The 25,892-nt window shown below is 45.6% G+C and overlaps 1 protein-coding gene across 2 annotated transcripts in view; it reads right to left on the bottom strand.

The window, feature by feature from the left end:
- Window positions 1–25,892, bottom strand: part of SYNPR (synaptoporin) — a 98,175-nt gene that overhangs the window by 35,994 nt on the left and 36,289 nt on the right. The window contains exon 1 of one of the 2 annotated variants that reach the window (XM_058812893.1): window positions 5,771–5,885. The exons of the other annotated variant lie outside the window; for it this stretch is intronic. Coding sequence (XP_058668876.1) covers window positions 5,771–5,794 — 24 coding nt within the window. The 5' untranslated portion in view covers window positions 5,795–5,885. Of the gene's footprint in view, window positions 1–5,770; window positions 5,886–25,892 lie in introns of those variants that run through there. 2 annotated transcript variants of the gene reach the window in all.

Here is a 25,892-nt window from a genome sequence, read left to right as displayed (position 1 = left end):
TCCCTGGGTCAGCCCCTATGGAAAATGATCATTACAGGAAGGGCTCTTGTCCTTCAATCACGCTGTATTATTTATGACCTAATGATTGCCCATTGACTAGCAGGGATTATACATTCCTGAAGATGTTTTTGGGTGAATGAAAGGGCATTAACCTCATTATTATCACATCCATGCTCATCAGAGGCCATTAGTAGCTTCCTCTCAGCTCCCTGGGCTCCAGTGCAACTCTCTGGTGTCATTTGCTGCCTGTCACCTGCTGTTCTACATGCCTGCCCTGGCTCTGTCTCCAAACATGGGGCCCATTGCCTCATCTCAAACCAGTTTTGGATGGAAAAATCCACGGAAGCTGGCTTTGACCTCAACACCCACCTCTGTGCAAAAGGCTGGAATAAGAATTTGCTCCTGGCTAAATATCAGCCCACATGGTAAAAATAATTTATTTTTTAATAATTAAGATGATGGGCTATAAATGAACGTTTGCTTTGCTGAGCTCTGGGAATTCGCAAGGAACGTCTTGAGCAAGAAAAATTTTTTAAATTAAAACCTCCCTCTCCTCTTCTTTTCTGCCACTCCTCTTATACTCTGTCCCCAGAGATGGTATTGCTCTCCTTCCCACACTTAAATCATAAAAAGCAACACCTAAACACAACATATTTAGGAAATGCTAACAACATTGTCCTTATCTCACTAGCTCTGAAACACTTCATCTGGACAGGTTAAGTTGTCCTGTTCCCCTGCATCTCTTGTTCCTGTGCTGCTTCACACCTCTTGCCTGTCCTCTTTTTATTCACACTCTTTAATTTGTGTTCCATGAAATCTGTACCTATTCCTGCTTCCAAACACAAAGTGAAAAAACTTTTCAAAAATCAGGTTCTTGCCTGAATGTTCTCCATTTCCTTCATGGTTCAAAATATTTAATTCTGAGATAATCAGTCATCCTTCCCTTTCTCTCAGCTGCCAGCAGCTGCTGCAAATCTTCTGTGCCACTTCCCAATGCACTTCAAATCCTCCCAGACCCCAGAAAAGAAACAGACACTTGTACAAAACCAATAATGCATCAATATGTTTTTGGCTGTTGCAATCTTTACATCTGCACTGCTGGAGATGAATATCCAGCTTTTTTTTTAATCTATAGACTCTGGCCTGTGGAATAAAGCCAGGACCACTAAAATAAGGAAGCAGAGAAAACACAAGCAGAATGGAAAAAGCAATTGAACATGCTATAAACTTAGAATCAGGTGAAAGCTAATTATGGCCATGCTCACTGAAAAGATAAGGACACAGTGAGGGAGATAGACTTATTAATTATTTGTGTTATGGTAGCACTTAGAAGCCCCAATCCTTTATCTGGGACTAGCTGTACTATACACTGCAAACACTTAGATGTATCTTTGGGTAGTGGTACAGAGTTTTAAGGAAAATGTGCAAATGCTCTCTGCCTTCACCTTCAGCAGCTTCTGGTTTGTTAATGCTTTTAAAGGAACCTGAGTCCACCATCAGACTCATTCTGAGCAGCTCAAAGGATGGTTTCATTGGTCAAATAACAAATAATTCAGCATGAAGGCAGCCTGCACTCCAGGCTGAGCTGGGCATACCCCAGGAAACCCCCAAAGAGGGCATGAGCTGCATCCACTGCCATCCTCATCCCCTGGCATGGGGGACAGGACGCTCACTGCTGCCAACAGAGACGTTTCATCCTCATTGACTCGGTGCAACTTTGATTGCTTTTCTAATTAAGATACATTTTATGGTAATCTACCAAGCCCCTTAGACTAAATCACTCACTTAATCTGTTGTTAGTGCCCATATGTTTACAGCTTTCCAGCCTGCTGCAGCATATTTGCTTTGCCACAGCGCCGGGGAGCGTCGGTGACAGATGAGGCACAGCAGAGCCCTTCAGGTGGCACAGGGCTCTGCCACCCACCCAGCCTGTGCAGGGACAGAGGGACAGACAGCCCTGACACGCACACAGCAGCCTGGAAAAGAGAGGAGAGGGAAGGCACAGCACTGCAGATACCCCATGCTGATCACCTGTCTCTGTCTCTACAGATGAGCTTAGCACATCTTTCTCATTTCCTTTTCTTTCCTCGCCTTTTTTCTTTTTTCCTCCAAAATAAGAGATGGCACACAACAGGGGAGGACTGCTGAAGAGTTTCACATTACTGTCACGTCTCTGGCCTCAAAGCTCAGTTACCAGAGTTTCACTGCAGATGCAAAGGCTCTTTGCAACCTTTTGGTCACATCTGCAAACTGGTGACAGGCAGAGCCAGACCCTCTGCACTGGACACTGAAGGAAATAAAGGCTGAGCAAACTCCACGGTTCTACAGGGAGTGTGTCCCCAGCCCCAGCATCACCTGCAGCCCAGACACACCCATGGGCCCTTCCAGCTCCCTCAGGGCTGGCACAGAGAGGAGCTTCTGTCCCCTGGGCTCCCCAGCCACCCTGCCCCTGTGCACAGACACGGCTGCAGCGCTGGCAGCAGCAGCTCCATCTCTTATCTCACAGCAGCTCCTGCTCTGCCTCTGCATGGGGGAGCACGGATGCACTGAGCAGAAATGTGGTCCTTCCCTGTTCCCAATCCATGGCACAGCTCCTGCATCCCACAGTGGTACCTCAAGCCCAGGAGGACACAGAGACCCCAGCTCTGCTCAGACCAGCTGGGCTGAGTCTCCAGCCCACCATGCAAAAACAAGCCAAATTCACAATGTTTGAAACTACTTGTGCTCAGCTTGCTGAGGGAAAAGAGAGCCCACAAGCAAAATCAGGAAAAACTAAACTCCAGGTTAGTTGGTTGTTATCAACCATCCTATGTTCATAGAAAAATTCCCTGGAAAATAAATGGTCATATAGTTCTACAGGAACTCTTAATCAAGAGTAACATGAAGAATAAAGTACCACCTGCAATCACCAGCACTGACAGGCAGCTGCCACCCAATATCAATACAAATACCTTTCCCCCTGCAGAGTTTCCATTGATCTGAGCAGGAACAACAGAAGTGAGGAAAGTACTCATTACATCCAAGGACCTGGCTAAAAAAGGAGTATCACACATTCAGAAGGAGTCAGATATTTAGGAAACCAATTTTTTAAAGGGTTTATGGAATTTCTCTAGGAATTGTTTGAGCTGCTAGAGGAGCAGCCAGAAAGAGAGGTCTCAAAGGAAATGAAACTCTTGGGATCCAAACACCCCTAAAATAATGTTTCAAACCCTGACACACCTCCTAGCAGGGGACAGTGATGTCTCCATCCCACTGGCACAAATCTCAAATTTCAGTGCCAAGGCTTGCAAAGCACCATGCTGTGAACCTGTCCCTGCAGTTGCACCAAGCCCAGTTTGCACATCAGCCTGAAGTCATCTTGCAGAGTGGGTATCACACTCCTGGGGAGGGGATGGAGGCTGCTCCAAGGTCTGAGAGCTGAGGGTGGTTGGTGGTACTGGGCTGGGGAGCAGCTGCCCCAGACCTGCTAACACCAAGTAGGTGGAGATGAAAGATCACTGCACATTGCAGCATGAGGATGGGCAAAAGGACAGAGAGAAAACCCCATGGACACAGAGGACTTCTGTATGTATGACATGATGAGCAGGGCAAGCTCTCCTGTCCCCCTGAGTTTGTGTCAGCCATACCCTGTAGAGATGTGGGGCTGATGGGATCATTTCTGCTCAGCCAAAAGCTCCTCTGCCAAGAGAAAGCCTTGCAGCAAAATACTTAACCACATTTTCACTTTGTGCCTTAAGTCCCCTGGCTGCTGGCAGACTGCCCTCAGGGACAGGGATGAGACTTGCCCCTGCCTGCAGTCCAAACAGCCATTTCAAGCCACTTTTCCTGCTTCAAAGCTATTAGGATGAGATCAACTGCTTTCCTTAATAAACCACAACCTGGCTTCAGGACAGTCTGGCACCCCTGCTATGATGAGTTATATGGCACAGAAAAACCAGGCCTTTAGGTTTGCAGGGTAGGAGCAGGAGCTGTGCTTTCAGCCCCCTCCCCTTCTGGGTCACCCAAACATGTTCCTTGCTCACCTCAAGGGCTGCACTGAGCCAGATACCAGGGCTGAGCAAAGTTAGAAATGCCCAGTGCTGTCCTCAGGCAGGCAGGATCATGCTTAGAAAGTGTGTGAGATGGGCACTGCTCAGACACCCATGCCCTCCACACCTGAGGAGCTAAAGGACTGAGAAGAAGACAATTATTGTTGTGTACCTTGTTCTCTGACATGGTGGCACACGGCACATCTCATGTGCCACGTTTTCAGTGCCAAGCACACACATTCAATCCATGCAGCTGCTCTGAATATGTGTATGGTCCTTATGAAACAGCAATCACAAAAACACCAGAAAGCCTCCGAACTGAGTGCCCATTAACTCCATTTTCAGGAACAAAGCACATGGGTTCGCCTGTTGAGTGTCCTGGCTGCCTGTGGGCACCAGCATCAGCTCAGCCAGGGCACAGACCCAGCAGAGCCCAGGAGCCACTGCTGAGGGCACACCACCAAATATTCCCATCAGCTGCTCTTCAAGCAGGTGAGAAGGCACATGAACTATTACATTAAAAAAAAAAAAAAAAAAGGAGAGGGTGATGGATAATTAAAGCTGTCCAAAAGCAGCTTAAAATGACTAAGCAGTTATTGCTAATCTGAAATTTCTCTCTGATTTTAGAAGAGTTTAGCTTGGGCTTACACAACATCCTTACCTTCTCCTGTGGGATTAATAAACTCAGTTATAGCCTTCTAACATCTTATTAAAGTACACTTCATATATCTATTAGCATACCCTGGTGTCATGAGAGTAGCAGACTATTCTAGGTTTAATCTGTTGATTTTCTGAGCAGATACATACTCAAACATGCTCTCATAGCAGCTCCAACTTGTGCTACAGCTGGAGTTCTTAAAGACTTCTGGAGCACCAAAGCTATTGATTCCCATGGATACGGCTCAAGCATGAGAGAACTGAAGTGTCAATAAATTAATCAGTATAATGCTGCAAACTCAAGTACTAGGTAGTCTGAAAGTATTAAAGCTATACATCTTGTTTTCCTCAGCCCATTACAGCCCCTGACTTGTGCTGCCTGGAAAGCTCACCAGGAGCTGTGATGGGAACAGAGAAATAGCTGCAACTTGCTGTTATTCACAGGTAACAAGGAGGTCTCCAAGTTAACCAAGAGGGCTGAGGAATGAGGCTGCTGAGCTGTAAAAGCCAAGGCAGGGAGCAGAAAGTCAGAGCAACAGTCTATTGACCTGTACTAATGATGTTACACTGTGAAAAGCAAGCTATTTTCTTAATTAAAGGTTTTCTTTATTTCATTAACATATTTTGATGAGGAACATGTTGCTGCCAAGCTGTCATGCTTTAGATTGATCTAAGGTAATAGGCAGGCAGATTTCATACTTCAGCTTGATCAATATTAAATAGCTCTTACTGATTTTTTTTCTGTCAAATATTGCAGCATTATTTTGGAGGCACCTTTGATTTAAAATGCCAGAAGGAACACAATAAATAAGAATTCCTTTTCCCTTTAATCATCATTGTTCATGTTTCTGCAGTAAAACGAAGTGCAAAACAAGTTTTCAAAGCAGGCATCCCTCTCTGCAAAGCCAAATACAAACTGAAAAGATTTCAATGTATCTAAAAATCACAGAACAGTTTGGCTTAGCATGAGACCACAAAGAAGCCAAGCCTAAACACAATTTTGTGGGCTTCACAATTCCTGAAACACCCCACTTCTCCCCCAGCCAGTACAGTTACACAAATAAATAGAGATGCATATAACTTACCGGAGCAAATATCACCATACACATTTACAAAAGAATTTATAATCCAACTTGCGTCTCCTGAAATAAAGCAAGGTTTGTCTCATACTAAAAATAAAGGCTCCCAAAAGCTCCTCACAGGAGAGAGAGAGAGAGAGAGAGAGAGAGAGAGAGAGAGAGAGGGAGGGAGGGAGGGAGCAAGCGAGCATCAGCTCCTTGCCTCGCTTTTTATGAAGCAAATAAGGAGAGCAAGAAAATCAATGCTGAGAGAAAGTGAGATGATATACCAATCAGGCAGCAGCCTCAGACTTGTTTGCAGAGGGATGGCAAAATGCTCATATTATTAGACACTGACTACACACAGCCTGGGTGGAGAAACCATTTCCCCTCAGTGAGGGGCTGATTGCTTTGTGCTGGTGCAGGTACCACCGTGGTGGGCTGGGAGATGCGGCCCCTTCCCACCCACTGCTGGTGCAGCATTGCCTTGGCACTCCCGTGTGCTCCACAGAAAAGAACCAGCCCACAGTTTTGGGCTAAAGTTGAAAAAAGCCTGGAGAGCCTCCAAACTGTCATTGGAGCAGTGCTTCTTCATTGTGGGGTTTGGGGCTGTTTGGACTCTGTTACATTTTGAGATGCCTTTCACTGCACCTCAGACAGCTGCCCTGCAGCTGCAGCAAGGAGCCCATGCAGAAAGGGGAAAAGACTCCTCAAGTCTCCCAGACCTTCATGTGGGCTGAGCTCACCCTGTGCTTGCACAGGACCAGACCTCCAAAGCATCCTCCTGGAATCTGAGCTTTTGTCCCTTTTTGTGTATCAGAGAAAACCAGTGGGAAACCCATGGGTTGCCCTGCACCAAGAGGGAAAATTTCTGTGCTCTTAATGCACCCAAACAAAACCTTTGCCATGCCACATGTGTGTTGGGAGGAGGAGGATGTATCAGGGCATGAGCTCAGGCACCTGTTTGTGATGCATCAGTGGCAGCCAAACACCACTTCTTTGGGAAGGTGCCACATTTGCTCCCCCCAGCAGCTACACAGACACAAACCCCACACCTTGGCACAGCAAACTTCCTCACAAGAGGGCTTCAGGCCAGTCCCACATCTCCCTGCTCTGTGTTCAGGACATCAGCACGTTAAGAGCAGGAAGGGATCCATGGATCCCTTTTGGAAAGGTGTCAGCTCTGCACTTACCCATGCCCCAGCACCAGTCAGGGTAACCAAGACTAAAGCATACTGAGCTGTTTACTGATCAGTGCTGAGCTGAGCACTGTTTTACTCTCTTTTCTACCCACAGCATCAAACATTTGCAAATACAAGTGGCATAAGGCAGATTTCTCTTTTATTAGGAGACAGAAGTTTCATGCTGGTATACAGATACACCTGTGGGGTGACAGCAGTTCTCTGCACTGCAAAATTGGAGCACAATTGCTTTTCTCCAGGGGCTTGTGATTTACAGCAAATGCTGGAATTCACAGGGAAAATCCTGGGAAGACAAAAGCACGGAGGCTGAATTCATCTGATAATAGAGTTTATCTGTGGGGGGCTGGCACTTCTAGCACAATCCAGGTGCAGAGGAGGCTCTGACAACCCTTTATGAGCCTTTCCCACAAGCAGGAGCTGCACAGCCAGGCTGACAGATGTCACTGCTGTAGATGTGGCCCTGTGTTTCCAGCAGACACAGCCTGGTGCTGGTGGATGCTGTAATGAGGAGATGCTGTGATGCTCAGAGAGTTCCTCAGGCTGGAGCACTGCTCTGCTGCGTGGTGCATTTTAACACACACAAAAACATTCACCAGCTACCTGCACACTGCCTGAGCCCCAGCCACGAAGATTAAACACCACAGTGACTCTGGTCTGCAGAGCTGGGCAGCATTTGCCTCCCCCTGCGCTGGGAGCAGCCCTTTGAAGCCTCACCATTGCAGGCAGAGCTGCACACTGCAGTCACATTCACAGTCCACGTGGTCAAAGGTGACCAAGGAAAGGACCACACCAAACCCACCACCCACTGCATCAGCACAGAGTGATGCTGGCTCTCCCACAGCCCTGGGAGCTCCTATCCAGCCTGTGGGTGCACATGGGTGGAGGATGGCAGGAGGATACCCAGCTTGCCTCAGCTCCCCAGATGCTGCTGCTCACTGCTCCTGGCCTTCTTCACTGCATTCAGCTCTCCAGCTGGCACCCAAATGTGCTGTATCTCATGGTGAGCAGCCTCTTGCTGCAAGGTGTGAGAGTAAGTGAAATGCAAACACCTCTCGTTTCCTTTTCCAGTGAGAAAATTTATTTTCCCTTCCCACAGTTAACAACTGCTTACTCAAATTCACTAAAGTCTCCTGAAAACTTTGAAAAACATACATCAAGAGAGTTTTGCTGAGCTGAGAGCTGCCATGTCTCAGCCCTCTAAAATATGTGTGCACCTGGGCACCTGTGTGGGATGTAGGGATGCAGCTTTAGCACAATGGGTTGCAGCAGAGAAGGACCTGTTCTGGCACACACCTCCTCCAAATAACAGTAAAACAGACTCCACAGGATACAGAAACCAAGGGCTGCTTTTTTTCCCTACCTGGTAACACACCATGAGTGCTGTGGATCAGTTCTAACACTGCTGAAAAAATGAACGTGCTGGGGTTTGCTGACAAGGCAAAACACTTGTCAGGCTGCAGCAGACCCTGCAGCACTGCAGCCTGGTCCTTTCTCCAGCCTTATCAGATTCCTTTTCAAAAATTAATCTGAAACACTGGATGGGGCACTCAGCATCACCAAGCACAAGAGGAGCTGCTGCCAACACCAGCACTGCTATGCCATGTCTCTGTGCTGTAATTTGTACTTCTTTTACTTTTTTACTTCAGAGCTTTTTACTTCAGAGTTTTGAGTTAGGAGTTCCAAAGCAAACTAAAAAACTCCTGGGATTTAAGCCCCAAACTACTTTAGGTACTACTGAAAAGCAGTGTGCATCTAACAGATTTGCACCATCTTTGTGCAAGGTTCATGGCCAGTGCTGCTGAAAGGAATGCAGTGACACCAGCAGCAGGACAGGCAGCCTGGGGAGAGACTTGTCCCTGGATACAGCAGGGCTCAGGGGAGGCATCTGCATGAGGACAGCTCAGAATTAAAGAGGCTGGAAAGGACCCCTGAGATCACTGAGCCAAATTAATGCAGCACTGCCAAGTCCACAGCTAAACCACATCCCTAAGCAGCACACACACATTGTTTGAACAGGGACAGAGGCTCCACTGCCTCTCTGGGCAGCCTATTCCAATGCTTGGCCACGCTTTCAGTGAAGAAACTTTTCCTAATATCTGGCTCCCCACCACTCTTTGCTGTCTGTTCCCACCATGCCCCAACCCAGCACAGAGTATCCACCACCACACAGGCACCAACTGCCCTTAGAGCCTCTCACTGCTCCACTGCTTTATTCTTAACATGCTTGGTCACATTATCCCTGTTCATGCCTGCTCCTGTGTGTGTGTGCAGAGTTACAGACACCTCTAAAATCCCACACTCACTGTGGAGATGGAGTTTCATCAGTCTAGTCGCGGAGCACCTGAGCTGGAGCTTTTCCACATCAGGGTCCTCAGCTCTGCCCAAGGCTGGATTGCACCCTCTGCCCAGGTAAAGCCAGGAACAGGCAGCATCCCCAAAGGCCCTTTGGACCATGCTACTGCTTTGGTGCCCACTCCACATTTGGAAAAGTTAATGAATAACATTAAAGTGTCCATCCCACCTGTGCTGCAGAGAAAGCATCAATCAGGGCAGCAGAGGTGTCCGAGAAGGCTGGAGCCTGACAAAGGGGCTGGAGCCCCAGCTGGGAGAGGACAGCTCCTACCTGGAGCTGCTGCTGTGAGCCACCCACCAGCACAGGGAATATTAAGATAGGCTGCCCGTTTGCCAACAGAGATTTTCACATTTCCCTCTCAATCTTTATTTAAATTTGGGAAGACAGAAAATTAACAAAGTCTGAGATCTATAACAGGAAACCATTTGTTTTTCTTGTGGAAATGGAACATTTCCTAATGAACTTCCCCTCCCCCTGTGCCACTCAGATCCGGATGCAAATATTGCTGCGAGTTTATCAATCTGGGCTTGTTTCACGCAGTTTGCAATGCTAATGAGTAAACCAATTTTGACATATTATGTAAGCCAGTTTCTGAAACAGAGATTCTTGGCAGGCCAAATGTAAACACAGACACCCTCTTGCATCCAATTTAAATGAGCATGTTGCTGAAAGCACTAAGGGCTTGATTCTGTTGACTTATTCCTGATTTACTCCAGTGGAAAAAAAAAGGTGGGGGGGAGAAAGGAAAGAAAACTAACAAAAATACCCATTCAATTCAATTCCTAGTGCAGCAGCAATTTCCAAATGGATCTAATTTTGTAGCAAGGAAATGTGCTGGAATAAGCTAATCCAGGGTGGTGACTCGGGCACTGTGTGAGCATCAGCACAGCACACGCCTGGGAGCACACATGCCATTCCAGATGGAACTGAGGGGGGAGATGACAGCTCTGCTCTCCCTCATCCCCCCGAGCCAAAATTAGGTCCAGGTAGTGGCCCATGGGTTGGACCTGCCCCAGAAGGTGACTCCTTCCAGCCTCTTGCTCTTCCAGCAGAGCACTGCAGAAGAATGATGCCTATGGGGGGAGCAGACACAGTCCAAGAGCAGCACCAGCTGCTTTGAGCTGCCCCTGTCCCTCACATAAGGGCCAGCAGGAACCCAGAACACACAGGAATATTTGTTTCAGCACACACTAAAGGCCTAAACTTCACCACATGTCCACATGCCCAAGTGTCCACATTTCCAGGTGTCAAGACCCCACGCACTACTCACTAGTACACCTGGCTCAACCTGGCAACAGGCCACAACACATAAAGTCAGGCACTGATTAATGGATTATATCCACCTTTTAAAGAATAGCACCAGAAAAACATGCTGGAAGCAACACTTCGGATGGCAGACTGCAACAACCAGCAGAACAACTCCCATTGACACAGGGATGAGCTGAAAGTCACAGGCGCAGAGGCAGGGGTAGAAAACAAAAAAAGAGAGGGGATACATTTTTAAAAGCCCCTAAAAAAAAGCCTCTAGGAGAGAGAAGAACATGATTTTATTAAAGTGAGGAAGGGCTGAAATCAAGTCTTTCATTTGCACTTTTCCCAGCACCATCTGGAGCCCTTGCATCTGCCAAAAGCACGGCGCATTTCTTCGACCAGGAGAACCAAACAGGGTGGAGGCAAACCTGGAGGTGGCCTCTGCCCTGCTACCAGCTCTGGGCACCTGCACAGTGCCTTAAAACCGAAACACATGAGTGAATTTGAACTGTGATGCTCCTGCCATGACAGAGTAAAAGCAATAAAATCAGAGAAATGCTGTGCTGTGAGGTCGGGTGTGCTGCCACAGAATGTATTTATTGAGAGTCAGAGATCCCACCAGGCACCAGAGCTGCAAAACATCACCTCACATTAAATTCCCTGCACAACATCACAGCCAGGATACCATTTATCATACCTGGATCTTTTACATGACAAGGTAAAGGAGAGCAAAAGGAAGAATACTTTTAATCTCCAAGCAAATATCCCATCCTGAGCTTTCAGTGGTGAAAGCAAACCTGAGAGTTCCTCCCTTTGTGCTGTGCTGCACTTTCAAGCTATGATCATAAGCAGCCAAATGCCACACATTTGTTGGCTCATTAAGTTTCACCCTGAAAGTTTAACAACTGCATATTTCTAAAGTAATTCACGTTTTTATGCCATAAGAGAAAACTTACTGCTGTCTAGACACAGAGGGGAAAAAAAAAGGACAGTGCTTGAAAGGAGGGCAGCAGACAAGGAAGCACCACTTGGGATGTGAACAACAGGGACATGAGGTGCCTGTACAGCCCCAGCACTGCAGGGCTGTGGAAGAGCAACAAAACTGGGAAAAGAAGATACCCTGCAGATCTGAGGGACCTCACAGATTTTTGTGCAAGTCCAGCTCTTTGCCATCCAACAAACACCCCCACTACCCATTCTGCCATCCCAGCACAGAGCCCAAGGTGGGAGAGAAGCCCAGAATCACATCACAGCATGGGCTCCCATCCCAGCAGGCAGCAAGCAGCCAGTGCAGACTGATGTGCCATAGCACCCCCCTCCATCCCTCCTGCTTATCTACACCTGGCACATTACAGCAACAGACAGGTAAATGGGGATTTAATTCCTAACATCTCATTTTTTACTGCAATTTTAAATGATTTGGAATAACTCCTGTGGTTAGAAGCCCAACTGTTATTCAGAGTTAGTCAATTTGGAAAGCCCTCACTGTCCACTCAAGCATCCCCTGGATTCCTCATGCTCAGAAGAGTGTTACTGCCATTCCCTCATTCCTAGTGCTTTCTGCATTTTTAAAGCATTTTCCCATTTCTGCATGTCTTAAATACCAGATACTAAAACCATATAAAGAACAATCAGAAGGCCAAATGGATACCGACTGGATGATGAAAACAGCACGAAATAAAAGAGAATCAGATTATTTTCTGTTGTAATTTTTATAGCTATTTAACAGGAAGAATGGAAAAATCTAATTACTGTCAACTGTAAGTTTTCAGCTACCCAGCCAGCAGCGCGCTGTTATTAAACTACTGTATAATTGCCTCTTTTACTCTGCTTCCCACAGAAGTTGTGTTATTTCACTCATAGTTAAACCCATAATATTGGCTTCATAACTAATCCTGTCAATCGAAATCCCCAGGGGCTGGTGCAAGGATAAAAATAGCGAGGAGTTTTTTCTTCCCTCAGCTTTTTTCAAAGGCCATTTCTGCAGGCACTGGGGCTGCAGCTGCCAAGGTGCCACCACTGGCCTGGGAATGCTGCTCCTACAACCCAAAGGAGCACAGAGGGGAGGGACAGGTCCTTCCTGCAGGGGATGCAGTCCCATGTGCTGTTTCCATCCCAGGAAAGGCCAGTCCTGCTCATCTCTCCCTCCTGACCCAGGCAGCTCAATTGAGGTATTTGATGCTGCATAGCTGAACCTGACCTGCAAGCCCAGCTGTGACTGCCCACCCTGGGGCTTCCTCCCAGCCCTGAGGTTAAGGTTCACTCACAAAGCCTAAAAACACAGGTTTACATCTTCCCCAAAAACTGGGACAGAGTCTCACTTAAAAAACCCCACCAGGACACTCAGCTACCTCTTCAAGCATCAAAGATACACACTAAAATGTCTGTTGGGCTCCAGGATCATAAAGGTCTCCTCCAGAATAAATGATTCTGTTCTTTGAGTAAAATTTGTCTATGCACTTATAAGAAGCTGCAAAAAAGCACCAGATTTTCAGCCATCCAAATAGTTAAGCTCTGTCTGAAGTCTTACTTGTTTCCTGACATCCTGGATTGATGTCCCTTGCTAGTTCATGGCATGGTCCTTTCCTGGAGATGGCACTGGGTTTGCTGTAGAAGACACAGCCAGGGTCTCCTGCTCTCTCCTCCAGCATGTCCTTCCTTCCTTGTGGGATATTCCTCTTGCTCAGGACACAGAGGGCCCAAACTCACTGTCCAGCTCAGGTTTGGGATGAGGTGGTAGGGCTGGAAGGGGTGAGGGAAGACAGATTTGACCTCACACTCATCCCTACAATCTGTCTCTCTGGAGACAACAACCCTGTGCTGGGGTTGCTCCCTTGTGGGCACACACAGAAACTGCTGAGAGCTGGCAAGGAAAAGATGGGAAATAACACATTTCCCAAAGTGGTGTCCCAGAGGAAGGTGCCCATGCCAGGAGGGACCCAGTGCCAGGGCTCTGCGTGCACCTGGACCAGCTCCAGAGTAATCTCTCTTGCCTGGAGGAGCCTCTCCCTGTGCTGGGCTGACACACACAGACAAGAGCACAGAGCACATCAGCACACTCACTGCACCACCAGGTCCATGTGGGAATCAAGGGAGACTGGTTCATCTGAGGGGTTTTTCCTCCTGGGAGAACCACCACCCCACCCACTACAGCCAGAGATGGGGATACAGCATCCCAATCTTCACTCAGCCTGCTCCTGGAGCCATCCAACAACAGCAGTGTCCATCAACACAGGAGTGAGAGAAATAGAGCACCAGTTTAAAAATGTGTAAAATAAAAATTGCTAACCCTTTCTCCCACCGCACAGCAAGGATGGATCAGCCACAGCACAATGTTCTGCAGCCACACAGGAAACTGCTGCCTCCCATGCAAGGCTGAGACAACCTGACCAGAACTCCAGAGGGGCCTCAGGGTTAAAAATCCCTTGTGTGCCCTGTAAGAGCCCTCAGGGAAGACAGCTCTTCCCTGAGCTGCATTACTCTGTTCTCCCCCATCACTAAACTTGCTTCGCTTTAAGACAAGAAGATGGAAAAATAATTTTTGCCATTGCTTGGGCAACCAAGCAGCACCACGGTGCTCCCAGGCAAACCAGGAGAGCTCCCACCACGTCCAGCCTGGAGAGCCCTGGTGCTCTCAAGGGTTGGGGACTGCCTTGGCTGACAGAGCTGTCTGACAGAGAGTAGAGATTTAAAATAAACATGCCCCAACACAGTGTTGGATTTCTCACCCATGGTGTTTGTGCAAATGAACCCTCAGGCTGAAGGATCTCCCTGCTCAGAAAGCTGCAAAGACACAGAGAAGCTGTGTTATGGCCAAAGTCACCCTGGTGGTGGCACTGCCAATGAGGTGCCACCTCCCTGCAGCCAGCAGAGCCCACAGCCTCAGCTGTGCCCGGCATGGCAAGGACACAGGAGGGAAGCACCAACACACCAGGGCTGAAGCAAACCCACCAGTGTGACTGAGAACTGTCCCTGTGTCCAAGTACAGGAGGAGAATCAAGGACAAACAAGGTGAACTGAGACTGCCAGGCACAGCAGCAGCAAAATCTCCTCTTGTTCCTACAAGTGTTGGTGATGGCACAGCACACAGAGGAGCTCATAGTGACAAAACAGATCTGCTGGCATGAGCCAGCCAGCCTCATTGGAGGTGACAATGTGTATGTGCCCTCTTTGGATGCTCAGCCAGGTCCTCAAGGAGAACATGGCAAAGCAACCACTTATAAACACTTTAATATCAAGATTAACTTTCTTGGGGTCTGATTCTTCAAAGATTCAAAACCTGCCAGAGCTCCCAATCTTCCTTCATCTTTTCTTGATTATACTGCTTGTGGTGTGTCCATTTAAAATTGTCAACTCTTCATCCTCATAGAAGAGGAATGAGAGTCCCAGGCTGTCCTGTGATCCTCATGAAGTGACACCGTGTTTTGAGGAATTCCCATCAAACAGCAGGAGATCCTTCAGGATGAATCTGGAAGAGGAGAGCACAGGCTGTGTAAACAGTGGGTAAATCAAGGCCAGCCCAGCTTTCCCATTTGCACAGTGACCCAAGCATGCAAGAAAACATGTGCAGGTTCTCTGTATTCCCCAAATTAAAGTACTATGGATGAAAATGTATTTCAATTGACTCATTGGTCAGGGAAATATGAAAAGAACATTACTGCTTCCATAAGTTCTAATTATCAGTGGATTTTAGATACAAGAGCAAAGCATTCAGCTTGCTACCTATTTTTCATTAAACATAGTTCAATCAAAGGAGCCATCAACTTTCCTAGATGGAAGCAATTAAGGAGAGCACAGGCTGTTGTGTTTGCAGTGGAGACAGGAGCCTTCCCCTTGGCAAATCATATGCTCCCAGATGCATCCAACCCACCAAAAGCTTCCAGCCAGCTGTTAGCCCAAGGCTTGTTCCCAGATGTGGGGCACTCTGCTGCTCCAGCAATCAACCCACCCACTGCTCCAGCTCCAGGGGATGTGCAAATCCCTCTCCCCTACATAACTGCATCCATTATGGGAACAAAACACAGCTGCTTCTGAGAAGGGCACACCACAGACCTGCCCCTGTGCCAGCACACAGGGGAGAGGAGATGTCTGTGTGTGCCCATCTCATTCTGCAAGATACTTGCACTCAGCTCGGCAATGGATGGACTTCTAGTCACACCTAAAGAAGTAGGTGGTCCTTGTAACACAACCAGGGACCACTGAAGAAACTCCACATGGAGAACAAAGCTGAAGGAAAGCAAGGGTTGGGCCATGTGGTGAAAGGTTAAACCTCTCCAACTGATATCCCCAAAAGTGCAAGTGTGGGATGCTGTGCTGGGGACATCCTCAGTTCTGTCTGAGACACATTGACTACCGTGTGTCATCAGCTATCTTGCATTGTCCCGATGCTCAGAAAAATCAGTCATGCCCCTAACAGAAAGCAACACAGCCAATGCAAACAATGTCTTACCTGAATCACCATCAGAAAGGCTCTTCCAAACTCCAGCTTCAGGAAGGTCAGGGGCTGAGGTACTGTGTTTCCCCTGTGAACGAAGGTGAGTGGTGCATTTTTTAAGTCTCATGTAGGCACCCACACAAGCGCTTTAGGCTGACCTTCCCTGTGGCTTGCAGAAGAACTGTCCTTGTCCAACCAGCAGAAGTGCAAAGCAGCTCACTGTCCTTGGGCTTTTGCACATTTTGTGTGTGTAAGATTCAAATATTGGTTATTATTTCTTGAAATGAGAACCTCCCCAGAAGCAGCACTTGGTTTACATGGAAGACAACATTCTCCTGCACCAGTCATTTCCATTAAAGTATTCCACAAAAGTCTGGGTGTTTAGAACATGCTTGTTGGCAATTTATGCAAATCTAGTCTACAAATAATCTTGACAAATAATGCTGAGAGTGAATTTGAGCTGAGGCTGTCTGAGATCACAGGTGTTGGTTAGGTTATCAGACACAGTGGGTGGCATGTTAATGTGTTCACGTCCTAACTAGTGGGTATAAGTGAGAGGCTTGATCTACAACTGAAAGAAAAAACTGAAAGAAAAATTGAATATAGAGCACAACAGATATTGCTGAACAGATTCGCATGTGGGCACTTGATTTATCACAATGCCTACATAAATATGTATGGAGCAACTGTTTCAGAGAGGCCCCATGCATGGACAAGCCTGTAAAATAAGTTTTCTGATCTAAATATTAAAATTGGCCCTTGGCAAGTAATATAAATAATAGTGTCTTACAAAATCACTGTTTCAATTAATTTTACTGGCATCACCTTTATATGTGCAAGAAGGAGAGAGAAGCATCAAACAGGCCTGAAAGCCAGTAAAATAAATTCAGAGTTAATTTCAAGAGGTCTGCTTGTCTCACAGTTCAGAAAATGCACAATGAGATGGAAAAACAGGTTTAAGTCCCATCTCTGCCAGGGTCTAATTTCTCTCTGTAGAAAAGTAGGATGTATTTCTTACAGCAAACACAAAGCATTTTCTCTAACTTCAATGAACAATCATTTTTTTCTGAGCAGTTACATCAAACAACTTACATTTTTTTTGCACACTCCAGTAGCTTTGTTTTACTGCAATTGTCATTATTTAAAAAAAAATCCAACAAAAAAAAAAAAGCAGCACCTTCCCCCTTCCTTAAACCTATTAGAAATGTCATTCACATTACCCTGTGGAAGTGAATTGAACTATTCCCAACAGCCACTCAAAAAATACATAATCACCATAATTACTGGTGGCATCTAATCAACATTCAGCTTCCTCTCCACAGCAGCTACAGCTGGACAATCCATTTATTTCAACCTAAAACTAATGCTCTCCTAATTATTCTCCATCTCACTGAGCATCCCACCTGTGCCCGTTTCCACCGGCGGCTCCGTCTGGCACAGCCTGGGGAGCTCAGCCTGGAGCAGCCTTGCTAACAACTGCCCCATGCACACACAGGGACCTGCTCCCACTAATTACACAGCTCCTGGCTCTGCTAGCCTGCCTCACCAGGATTCACAGAAAAAGAAAGAAAAAGGAAAAAAAAAAAAATGCAAAGCAGCTGCAAAAGGCTGCAGCCACCCCAAAGGGATGTTGCGCTCCGGGTTTGATAGAATGGGATAAAGGATGAATAAGCCCATAAAATGCACATGTCTCTGGTTTGATGCTGTGTGTTATCTTCCAGAAGAGCATGGGGTCGGGGTGGGCACACCAGTGGTCCAAAAGCCTGGCACATCCTGGTGCTGGTCTCCAGCCTGGGGAAAACCCTCTGCTGCCACCTTTGTTCTCCTTCCCTGGCCACTCTGTTGCAGCAACAGGAACAAAACTGCTCAACCCAAATACTATTTTAAAAATAAAGACAGCTAATTACACAGATTACACAGATATAGCAGCCTGCTTTTAAGAACTGCCTGGCATCAGTCACTCTGAATAAAATGAAGTACATGGAAATCTCATGATACCTCAGTTGTCTCAGTCTACTCCTAGCCCTTTCCACCCCCATATCACTCATCAGGCAACTTTTTAATTCACTTTCATTTTTCAGACATGCATCACCTCTTGTTAGGAAAAATAATGTCTTCTGTTGCCATCTAGATGAGCTCCAGCTCATTGACTCTGTTTCTTTCCAAAACTCACCTAAAACTTATTTTCTTTTTTGCTCGCTCCTCTCTCTCTTTGCTATTATGTTTCTACTTGTATTATTTCAGCCTGTAACGATTGTAGCACTCCTAGGAATGATGATCTGCAAAATTATCTTGTAATTGCATTCATATTTGAGCTTTCATCATTACAACTAAATACATAAAGGGGGATGAGAAGGAAGCTGACAGTTACTGGGGGAAGCTCTTGGCTGAACTTCTCCTGAACTCAGGAATTACTAACGCCTCTTTCTTTCCCTTCTCCCCACGTTAATTTGTCAGCTCTAGGGCGAATCTCTGAAGGCACCAAGAGGCCTTTGCTCAGCACGGCCAGCTGGGTTCACAATACCCACAGTGACACAGTGTTTACCCCCAGTCAAAGTGGGCAAGACAAGTTAATGATGTTAAAAATCGGGGGGAGAAGGAAGGAGCACAATCTTGTAGGCATCACTTGCTTCAGAGACCAAGGAGAAAAATACAGCAGGTCAAGAGAGGTCTTAAGAGTTGTCAGAGATGGCCTGAGTGTCAAGGGGAAAAAATAAACCAGTGCTTGCATATTGGAAGGTTATTTATGCAATAGTCAGGTGGTTATGGTTTTGATACCAAGGTAAGAACTCCAAGCACCAGTTAAGGTCAGAAATTTAGTATCTTCAGGCCATGCCCACAAATTTCTCCTGTATTCATCACCTGCTGAGCAGTAAAGTGCCTCCAAGTGGAATTGACTAGACTTCCCCCAAAAATTTTCAATTCCACAAAAGATAACTTAATCTTGGCAGCTGATCTGTAAAACTTTTTAGATGTGGCGATAGGGAGAGGACCAAATTTTATAAAAATGCCCTAGTTCTTATCAGTGCAAACCAAACTAAGATGGAATTGAAGTCCCAGCATTTGCTAAACTCAAGAGCTGCCCATGTGCTTCCCTGGCTGTCCAGGAGCACTCAAGTTTGAAGGACTAACTGCAAACCAGTGTATTTTTCTTTGCAATTTTTCCAGAAAAGAATTTAACAGAGTCAACACAAAAATCTCCAGCCAGCAGAACATTGCTAAGATTCCCTAGGTGAACATCTTACATCTCATTTACCTTCCTGGTGAAGCCCAGGTTTGCAGACCCCTGGTTTTTGGGCAGCTGGGCTCCCCACACCAGCCAGGCTCACACCTCCTGCTGCACATTATCTCTCCTGGAAGAGGCACTCAAAGCATCAGCAAGGAAAGAGCCCTTGCAAACCCCAGAAGGGGAGAAGGGATGGGTGGATTCTTTGGTGTCTAGTGGCACATACACCATTTCTGCAATACTCTCAGCAGGGGCAGCATTGGACTTGGGAGGTTCAATTTTTTTTTTTTTTTAATTTATTTTTACAAACTTCCAGAAATGCAGATCCTTTGAAACCCCACAATCCTACCCCATCAAGCTGAGGCTGTCCAGCAGGTTCACAGTGTATTTGTACCCCTTGTCATGTTGCAGGGTGCCAGCCACAACCTAATTATTTCATCTGATGCCTGAAGACAGGACTTTACAGATAATAAAACAAGCATCTCCTTCAAACTAACAGCCCTCTCCAAAAGCCAAGCAGGTAACAACTTATCACTTCCAACCTCAGCTAGCACTCACTTGCACTCCTAATTGCTTTTAGCCTCTTCTTGAGGCAATTAACTCCATACACACCCCCTGACACCTTCTCACTCCAAAAAGCAGTTCCCAGTTCACAGGGCTCTGCATTTGGATCTCAAGCTTCTGCCTTTATTGCCTTTCCTCTGCAGGGCTCTGCATGTGTTTGTGTCTGGGCATGTGTTTCCTCACCCTGATGAATTCATTATTTATGGGGCTGAAAGAGCAAAGCTGCTGAAATCATTTAGCTCTTCTGCACGCCTCCCAAAGGCATAACAAACATAATGGGAAAGCAAATACCAGGCTAAGCTGGGTTGTTTGGGGGAGAGCACAGAAATGAGCATGGGGGTGCTGTGCAGCAGGTATGCCAATATTTGCCATGCTTTCCTGCCTGGCATGGGGCTAAATCCCTCCTGTCCTGTTCCAGCTGCTCGTGCGGATGCCCAGAGCAGCCTGGACCAGCACAGCTCAGTGTGCTCCGAGGGATGCTCTGTGTTCCCAGGCTCACTGACGTGTTCAGCTTTACCAGATCTGGCAAATGGCACCAGAGGGCAGAGCTGTTTACCCTCAGCAAATCTGAGACAAGGGAGAAAACCCACGACTTTCAGGCAGCTCCTGAATTCTCCAACACCAAAAGCCCATTAATACACAAAAGCCACCAAATATATTTCCACTCAGAGTGACAAGCACAGGCATTAATGAGCCAACTGAGAGGCTGCAGTTCCCTGCTCTGTCTTTACTAAGCCTGCAGACCTGGAGGGGTGTGAGAGCCTCTTGCCAAGGCAGCAGCAGCTCTGCCCGGGCCTGCCCTGGCTCTCTGCATTCCAGGGTGCACAGGGCAAGACAAATAACACAGGTCCCTAGACAGCAGTGGGGGGCCTGTTCTCTTCCCATCACTGATGCAGATAAAAAGGCTTTACCCATCAGGAAGCTTTGATCACAGAGACCAGAAATCATGGACCACGCTGACACTCTGCTGCCCAGGCTTGCTGCTCAGCATCTCAACAGATGGAAAGTGCTTCCAAGCAGGTGAAACCTTCAAGGTTATAGCTTTTGTTCTGAGCAGATGACCAGAGGCCGAGAGAATCCCTGTAGGTGGGCAAACAGAACTGCTTGAATGCACATCTACCCCATGAACCACAGGATTTACATCCCAGAGAGCACCTCCAACAGTCACCACTACATCTCCTGGACCTCACCTTACTGCACCTGGCTCAGGAGGGGTGGGAGGAACTGTAATTTCCAAAATTGACACTCTTGTGCTGTTACATGCAAAGGTTTTTGGATGGTGTACATTTGCTAACTTAACAGACTCTTCCACAGCATCCCTGGTACTGAGAGCTGCCTTGGATGAGGGTTACAGCCACAAGAACCCCACTCCAAACCACTCATAAATCCTTTCCTTATTATTTTCCCAGTGCACACAGTGTGCTTTTCTTTATTATTATCAAGATCAGTCATCCTGCAGGCCTGTCCACTGTTGAGTAAGGAAGCAAAGGAGTCTTGCCCCAGAAAGTCACTGTTCCTTTCAGAGACTAAGGAACCTGTTCATGAAGTACCACACTGTGTTATATCCCAGCTCTGCTGCCAGTGAGGATACTTCACAACAAAATCTCTCGAGAGGGGGAGGAAAATACCTGCAAAATACAACTCAGAGCACAGGGCATTAATGGCTTGGGCAACTGCTTAGAATAATGTTGGCTATCTTAATAGCGTGAAAAAAAAGGTCTATTAATATTTAAAGGGAAGGAAGGAAATCATACTGGTTTCAGGTCTCGGTCACATTTTGTCCCTTGCCACAACCACTTTATTCCACATATCTTCCTCCTGGGCACACCCTGCATCATCTTCTTTGCAGAGGAAAGTCAGTGCATTGTCTTATTTTTGTGCAGAATCTGATTTCAGAGTAAGTCATCATTGCAAAGAGGGTTGAAAGGACCCTCAGAGCAGAGGCCAGGCAGCTCTATCTATTCTGGCAGATGTTTATCTAACTTCTGACTCCCAGTGACTGCAACTCCACAACTTCCTGGGGCAAAACTACCCCAGTGCTTCTCCGTCTGCTTCTTAAAACTGCATATCCCTTAATAGCATGTCTTCTCCCAACCAGCACAGACCAGAAAACTGCCCACTTCAGCTGACAATCACCTTGTATCTGCATATCCAGGTAGTTAACAAACTGATTTTCTTCTATTATGAAAGTATTTTTAAGGAATAAAAGCTTTAATAAACAGCACATTCTATATGAAAGAAAATTAAGTTGCTTTATTCGTAATCTAACTAATTATTATTTTCTTAAAATATTTGCATAGTTTTGTTTAATTTTGTAGAAACCTAAAATTGAGACTGAGATCAAAGGGACTGATTTCACCAGATACAATAGGTTTTACAGAGCTCTGCAAAGTTCTGCCATTGCCTGAAGAGGTTTTAATTCAGGAAAGACCTTTACATTTCCAGCCTGCCAGTTTCAGTTAAGGCTAATAATTACCCTTGTAAACGGGCTGCTGGCTCTGTGATTTTACCTGGACTGTGACTTTAACACCCAGTTTGGAGGTCACATCTTGTTGTTCACACTGGACAATTTTGGGCTAGGGTTAGAGATGTTTTGTGAGCCAGATCACTTCCAGTGTGTCCTGGTTTGACACTGGCCAAACATCAGGCACCCATGAAAGCTGTTTGCTCACCATTTCTTGCTCTCAGCTGGGCAAAGGAGAGGGGAAAAATTAACAAAGTGCTCATGAGTTGAGATGAGGACTGGTAAAAAACACTCTAAGGGCAAAACAGGTTCAAATATAATATAATATAATATAATATAATATAATATAATATAATATAATATAATATAATATAATATAATATAATATAATATAATATAATATAATGTAATATTATGGTATATAATGTTATATAATGTAATATTATGTAATATTATGTTATGTAATATTATGTAATATTATGTTATATTATATTTTAAGCCAATCACATAGTATTAGTATAGTATTTTATTCAAATTTGATTCTATTCTTTCTAACTAGAGTTTGATGGCTTCTCCATACAGACACTGTCAGTGACAAAATTCAGTAATATTCTACAGTACATGATTTCAAACATACACAGGTTTAAACAAGGCTCTGTAGACAGTGAGGGGTTCCAAAATGATTGCTTTCACTCAGCTGATTTATGACCAAAATCAATTGCATTGAAAGCAAATGGAAGTCAGACTCTGCCCACAATTTTACATGCATAAAGTGCTGGGAGGTGATGGGGAAAATGGACCATTAGCACACGATTTCTGAAATAACCACATCACTGCAAAATTAGATGATTCTGACCCTGTGGTGAGCAACAGTTTTCTCCAGAGCCTTTTATTTTTTGCTCATCAGTTGCCTCTTCTGCAGATCCACCTTGTTCTCCCCAGGCTTCTCATTAACTCTGGTCCCAGTTTGGGGCTCGTGGAGATGGAGCCAGCCTGGGCTTCCCACAGGAGGGTCAGGGTGGATGTGTCAGCTGGGGCACATGTTTTGCAGCAGGTGGAATTAAAAAAAAAAAAAAAAAAAAAAAAAAAAAAAAAGAGCAAAGGCTGACACTTCCACAGAGCTTACAGCACAAATAACACAACAGTTATTTAGCAATCTTGTCATTGCAGGCAAAGTTACAGCTGAGTCCCGATGGTGCTTTGATTTTAAAGCTCAGTCTTTGTAAACACGTTGGCTGAATTAAGGATGAAGGCAGTGGGAGGCTTTTCCCCTGAAAAGAGCAGAAAACAGTTTGTCTTGAAAAAATTAATCAGAAAAAACATGCCTCTGTTTAAACAATTATTTCCAAAATTTTGGAAGGGATTTCATCTCCCCTGGAACTCAACATTACATTTGGGTTAACAAGCACCAGAAGTAAAACCAATTAAAATTTTACAGTCAGTGAGGACAGAACCAATAGGGTATAACAGCCTTCCAGATATTCATTGATATGGTGATGAAACACAAATATTTATGAGCTGAGCACTGCCTCCAATATCATTCAGAAAGAGTTCTTTTAGTGCTGCAAAACCTTTCAGGATTACAAGAGAGGAGACTCACAACAGATAAACTCTTCACCCCAGCTCACCCTGAAAGCACTTTATCACCACGTGTATCTCTTCTTAATCACTGTTAGACAAAGGAGAATGAAAATGTGAGACAGGATAATGCTGCTCATAAAAAAACAAGAATGAAAAATCTGGAGATAATTAGAATTGATGGATCAGACTCATGCCATGCTGATTTTTGCCTTTTTATTTTATATATTCTCTGTATTCTTTACACATATATTTGTGGCCTATTACTGTATTACTGGCTAGTTTTCTCAGTAGTTTTTCATGCTCTTTCCTTAGGCAAAAAGACAAAACACGTTCCAAAGGCTCCTATCCTGTCTTGGCTCTCCCTGGCTACCAAGGTCTCTTCCAGACCCCTTTTCATGAACAAAGTACAGCCATTACCAAGGTGGAGGCTCCAGAAAAGGGCTGAACCAGAAGGGGGAATTACCTCATCACCTGTGCTTCTAATTGGGAATTCTTGTCAATTATGCTAATTAGCTAAATTTATAGAAATTGTGTTCACCCTGTGTGGGTGGGCTTTTGTGGACATTTTCCATATCTGGATCTGGACACCTCCAGCCTTTATATTACTTCCTATACTAACATTATCTTGAAAATGTGTTTTGTTTAATTTATAGGTTCCTAAGGCATCAAACTACTGCACAGAAATATGCAACAGAAAGCCTTATTTACATCATAGCATTGAGAGAGGTGCATTATTGAAAGGAAAAGCTTTGAGCTCCTGATACAAGAACAGAAGTTCTCCTCATTCACAGCCAAGGCACAAGAAGGAACTGCTTGCCAGCACCTCACAAAGTCTGTGACCCAGCCCAGAACTGAGCTGGACATCACTGGATGTCCAGCATCACGAACACATCCTCCCTATCAAAGGGAGGCTGGAAGAAATGCCCTGACAGCACAAATCCATACAAGAAAATTAAATCTACCTCATCAAGAAAACACTCCTCCGTGTCTGTGAAATGTATAATTCCATAGCAAGAGGAATTTGTCTCATCTCATAAATGTCACACACATGCCTCACGCTGCTCTGCAGTGTTTTACGTCAGCAGTGAGCTGGAACCTGGAGAGAAATGTGACAATCACAGCACAAAGCACTCACCCAAGGGCAAATGGGGTCTGCCCAAGGCTCCACCTCAGTGATGGAATGATCTCCATCTCCTCCCTCTCAGAGATGACCTGTGCCAGGTGACACTTATGGAAAGAGGAGGAGAGAGTGAGAAGCCAGGACTGGTCAATATACAAATGCAGGAAAAACTCTGAAATAGGTACAAGTGCTGCATTCTTGTCTGAGATGATGCAGGACTTGGCTTTTTTTTCCTGCTCAGGTAATTTCCTTCTCCATACAGAAGAAGAAGGTAGGTGCTGCAACCTCTAGAAAATACAAGCTAGAGACTTCATCTTAAACTAAGGGAAGGAGATTCCAGCTTGACCCAAAGGGAAGAACTGAAGGTTAACTGTGATGCTGAGCAAAAAATATCCTTTACAATCGCTGTACTGCTTTGCCCATTTATCAGGCTGCAGTTTTGTTCTACTTTCATAAATCAGAATTTGTTATCAAGCACATTATTTTGTGTATCAATCTGGGTGGCACATGAATTGAAGACTGAAGTGCGTCACAAAGCCACACGTCACCTCTGGGGTGGCTGCTCAGGTTAACACCTCCTCAGCCCACACCAACCCACAGGTGCCAGACAGCCACAGCAGGATTCACAGGCAAGGTAAGGGGTGCAGCCCTTGGGAGAGGAATAGAAGCTTTCTGATCATCGGCAGTGAGAAGAAAACTCATTTGATGCACTCCAGGAGAGAAGGGAGTGCACCTGAAAAGCCATGGAGTTTGTCACAGTTGCTTAAACAAATGTGGAACAGAAAACATGCTTTGCTCTAAATTCCACTGTAAGTGACCACCATTTGTGCACTCCCTGAGAAAACAGAATAAAATGCTTTTAATAACTATGAAATGAAACTATACAGAACAATGTCAAAACACAGGTAACAAGGAAAAAATATTTTCAATTATATTTCCTTTAACCTGAATTGA

The sequence above is a fragment of the Ammospiza caudacuta genome, chromosome 12 (assembly GCF_027887145.1).
Source record: "Ammospiza caudacuta isolate bAmmCau1 chromosome 12, bAmmCau1.pri, whole genome shotgun sequence".
Lineage (NCBI taxonomy): Eukaryota > Metazoa > Chordata > Aves > Passeriformes > Passerellidae > Ammospiza > Ammospiza caudacuta.
Note: the sequence above shows the minus strand (reverse complement) of the source record. Positions and strands in the feature narration are given on the sequence as shown.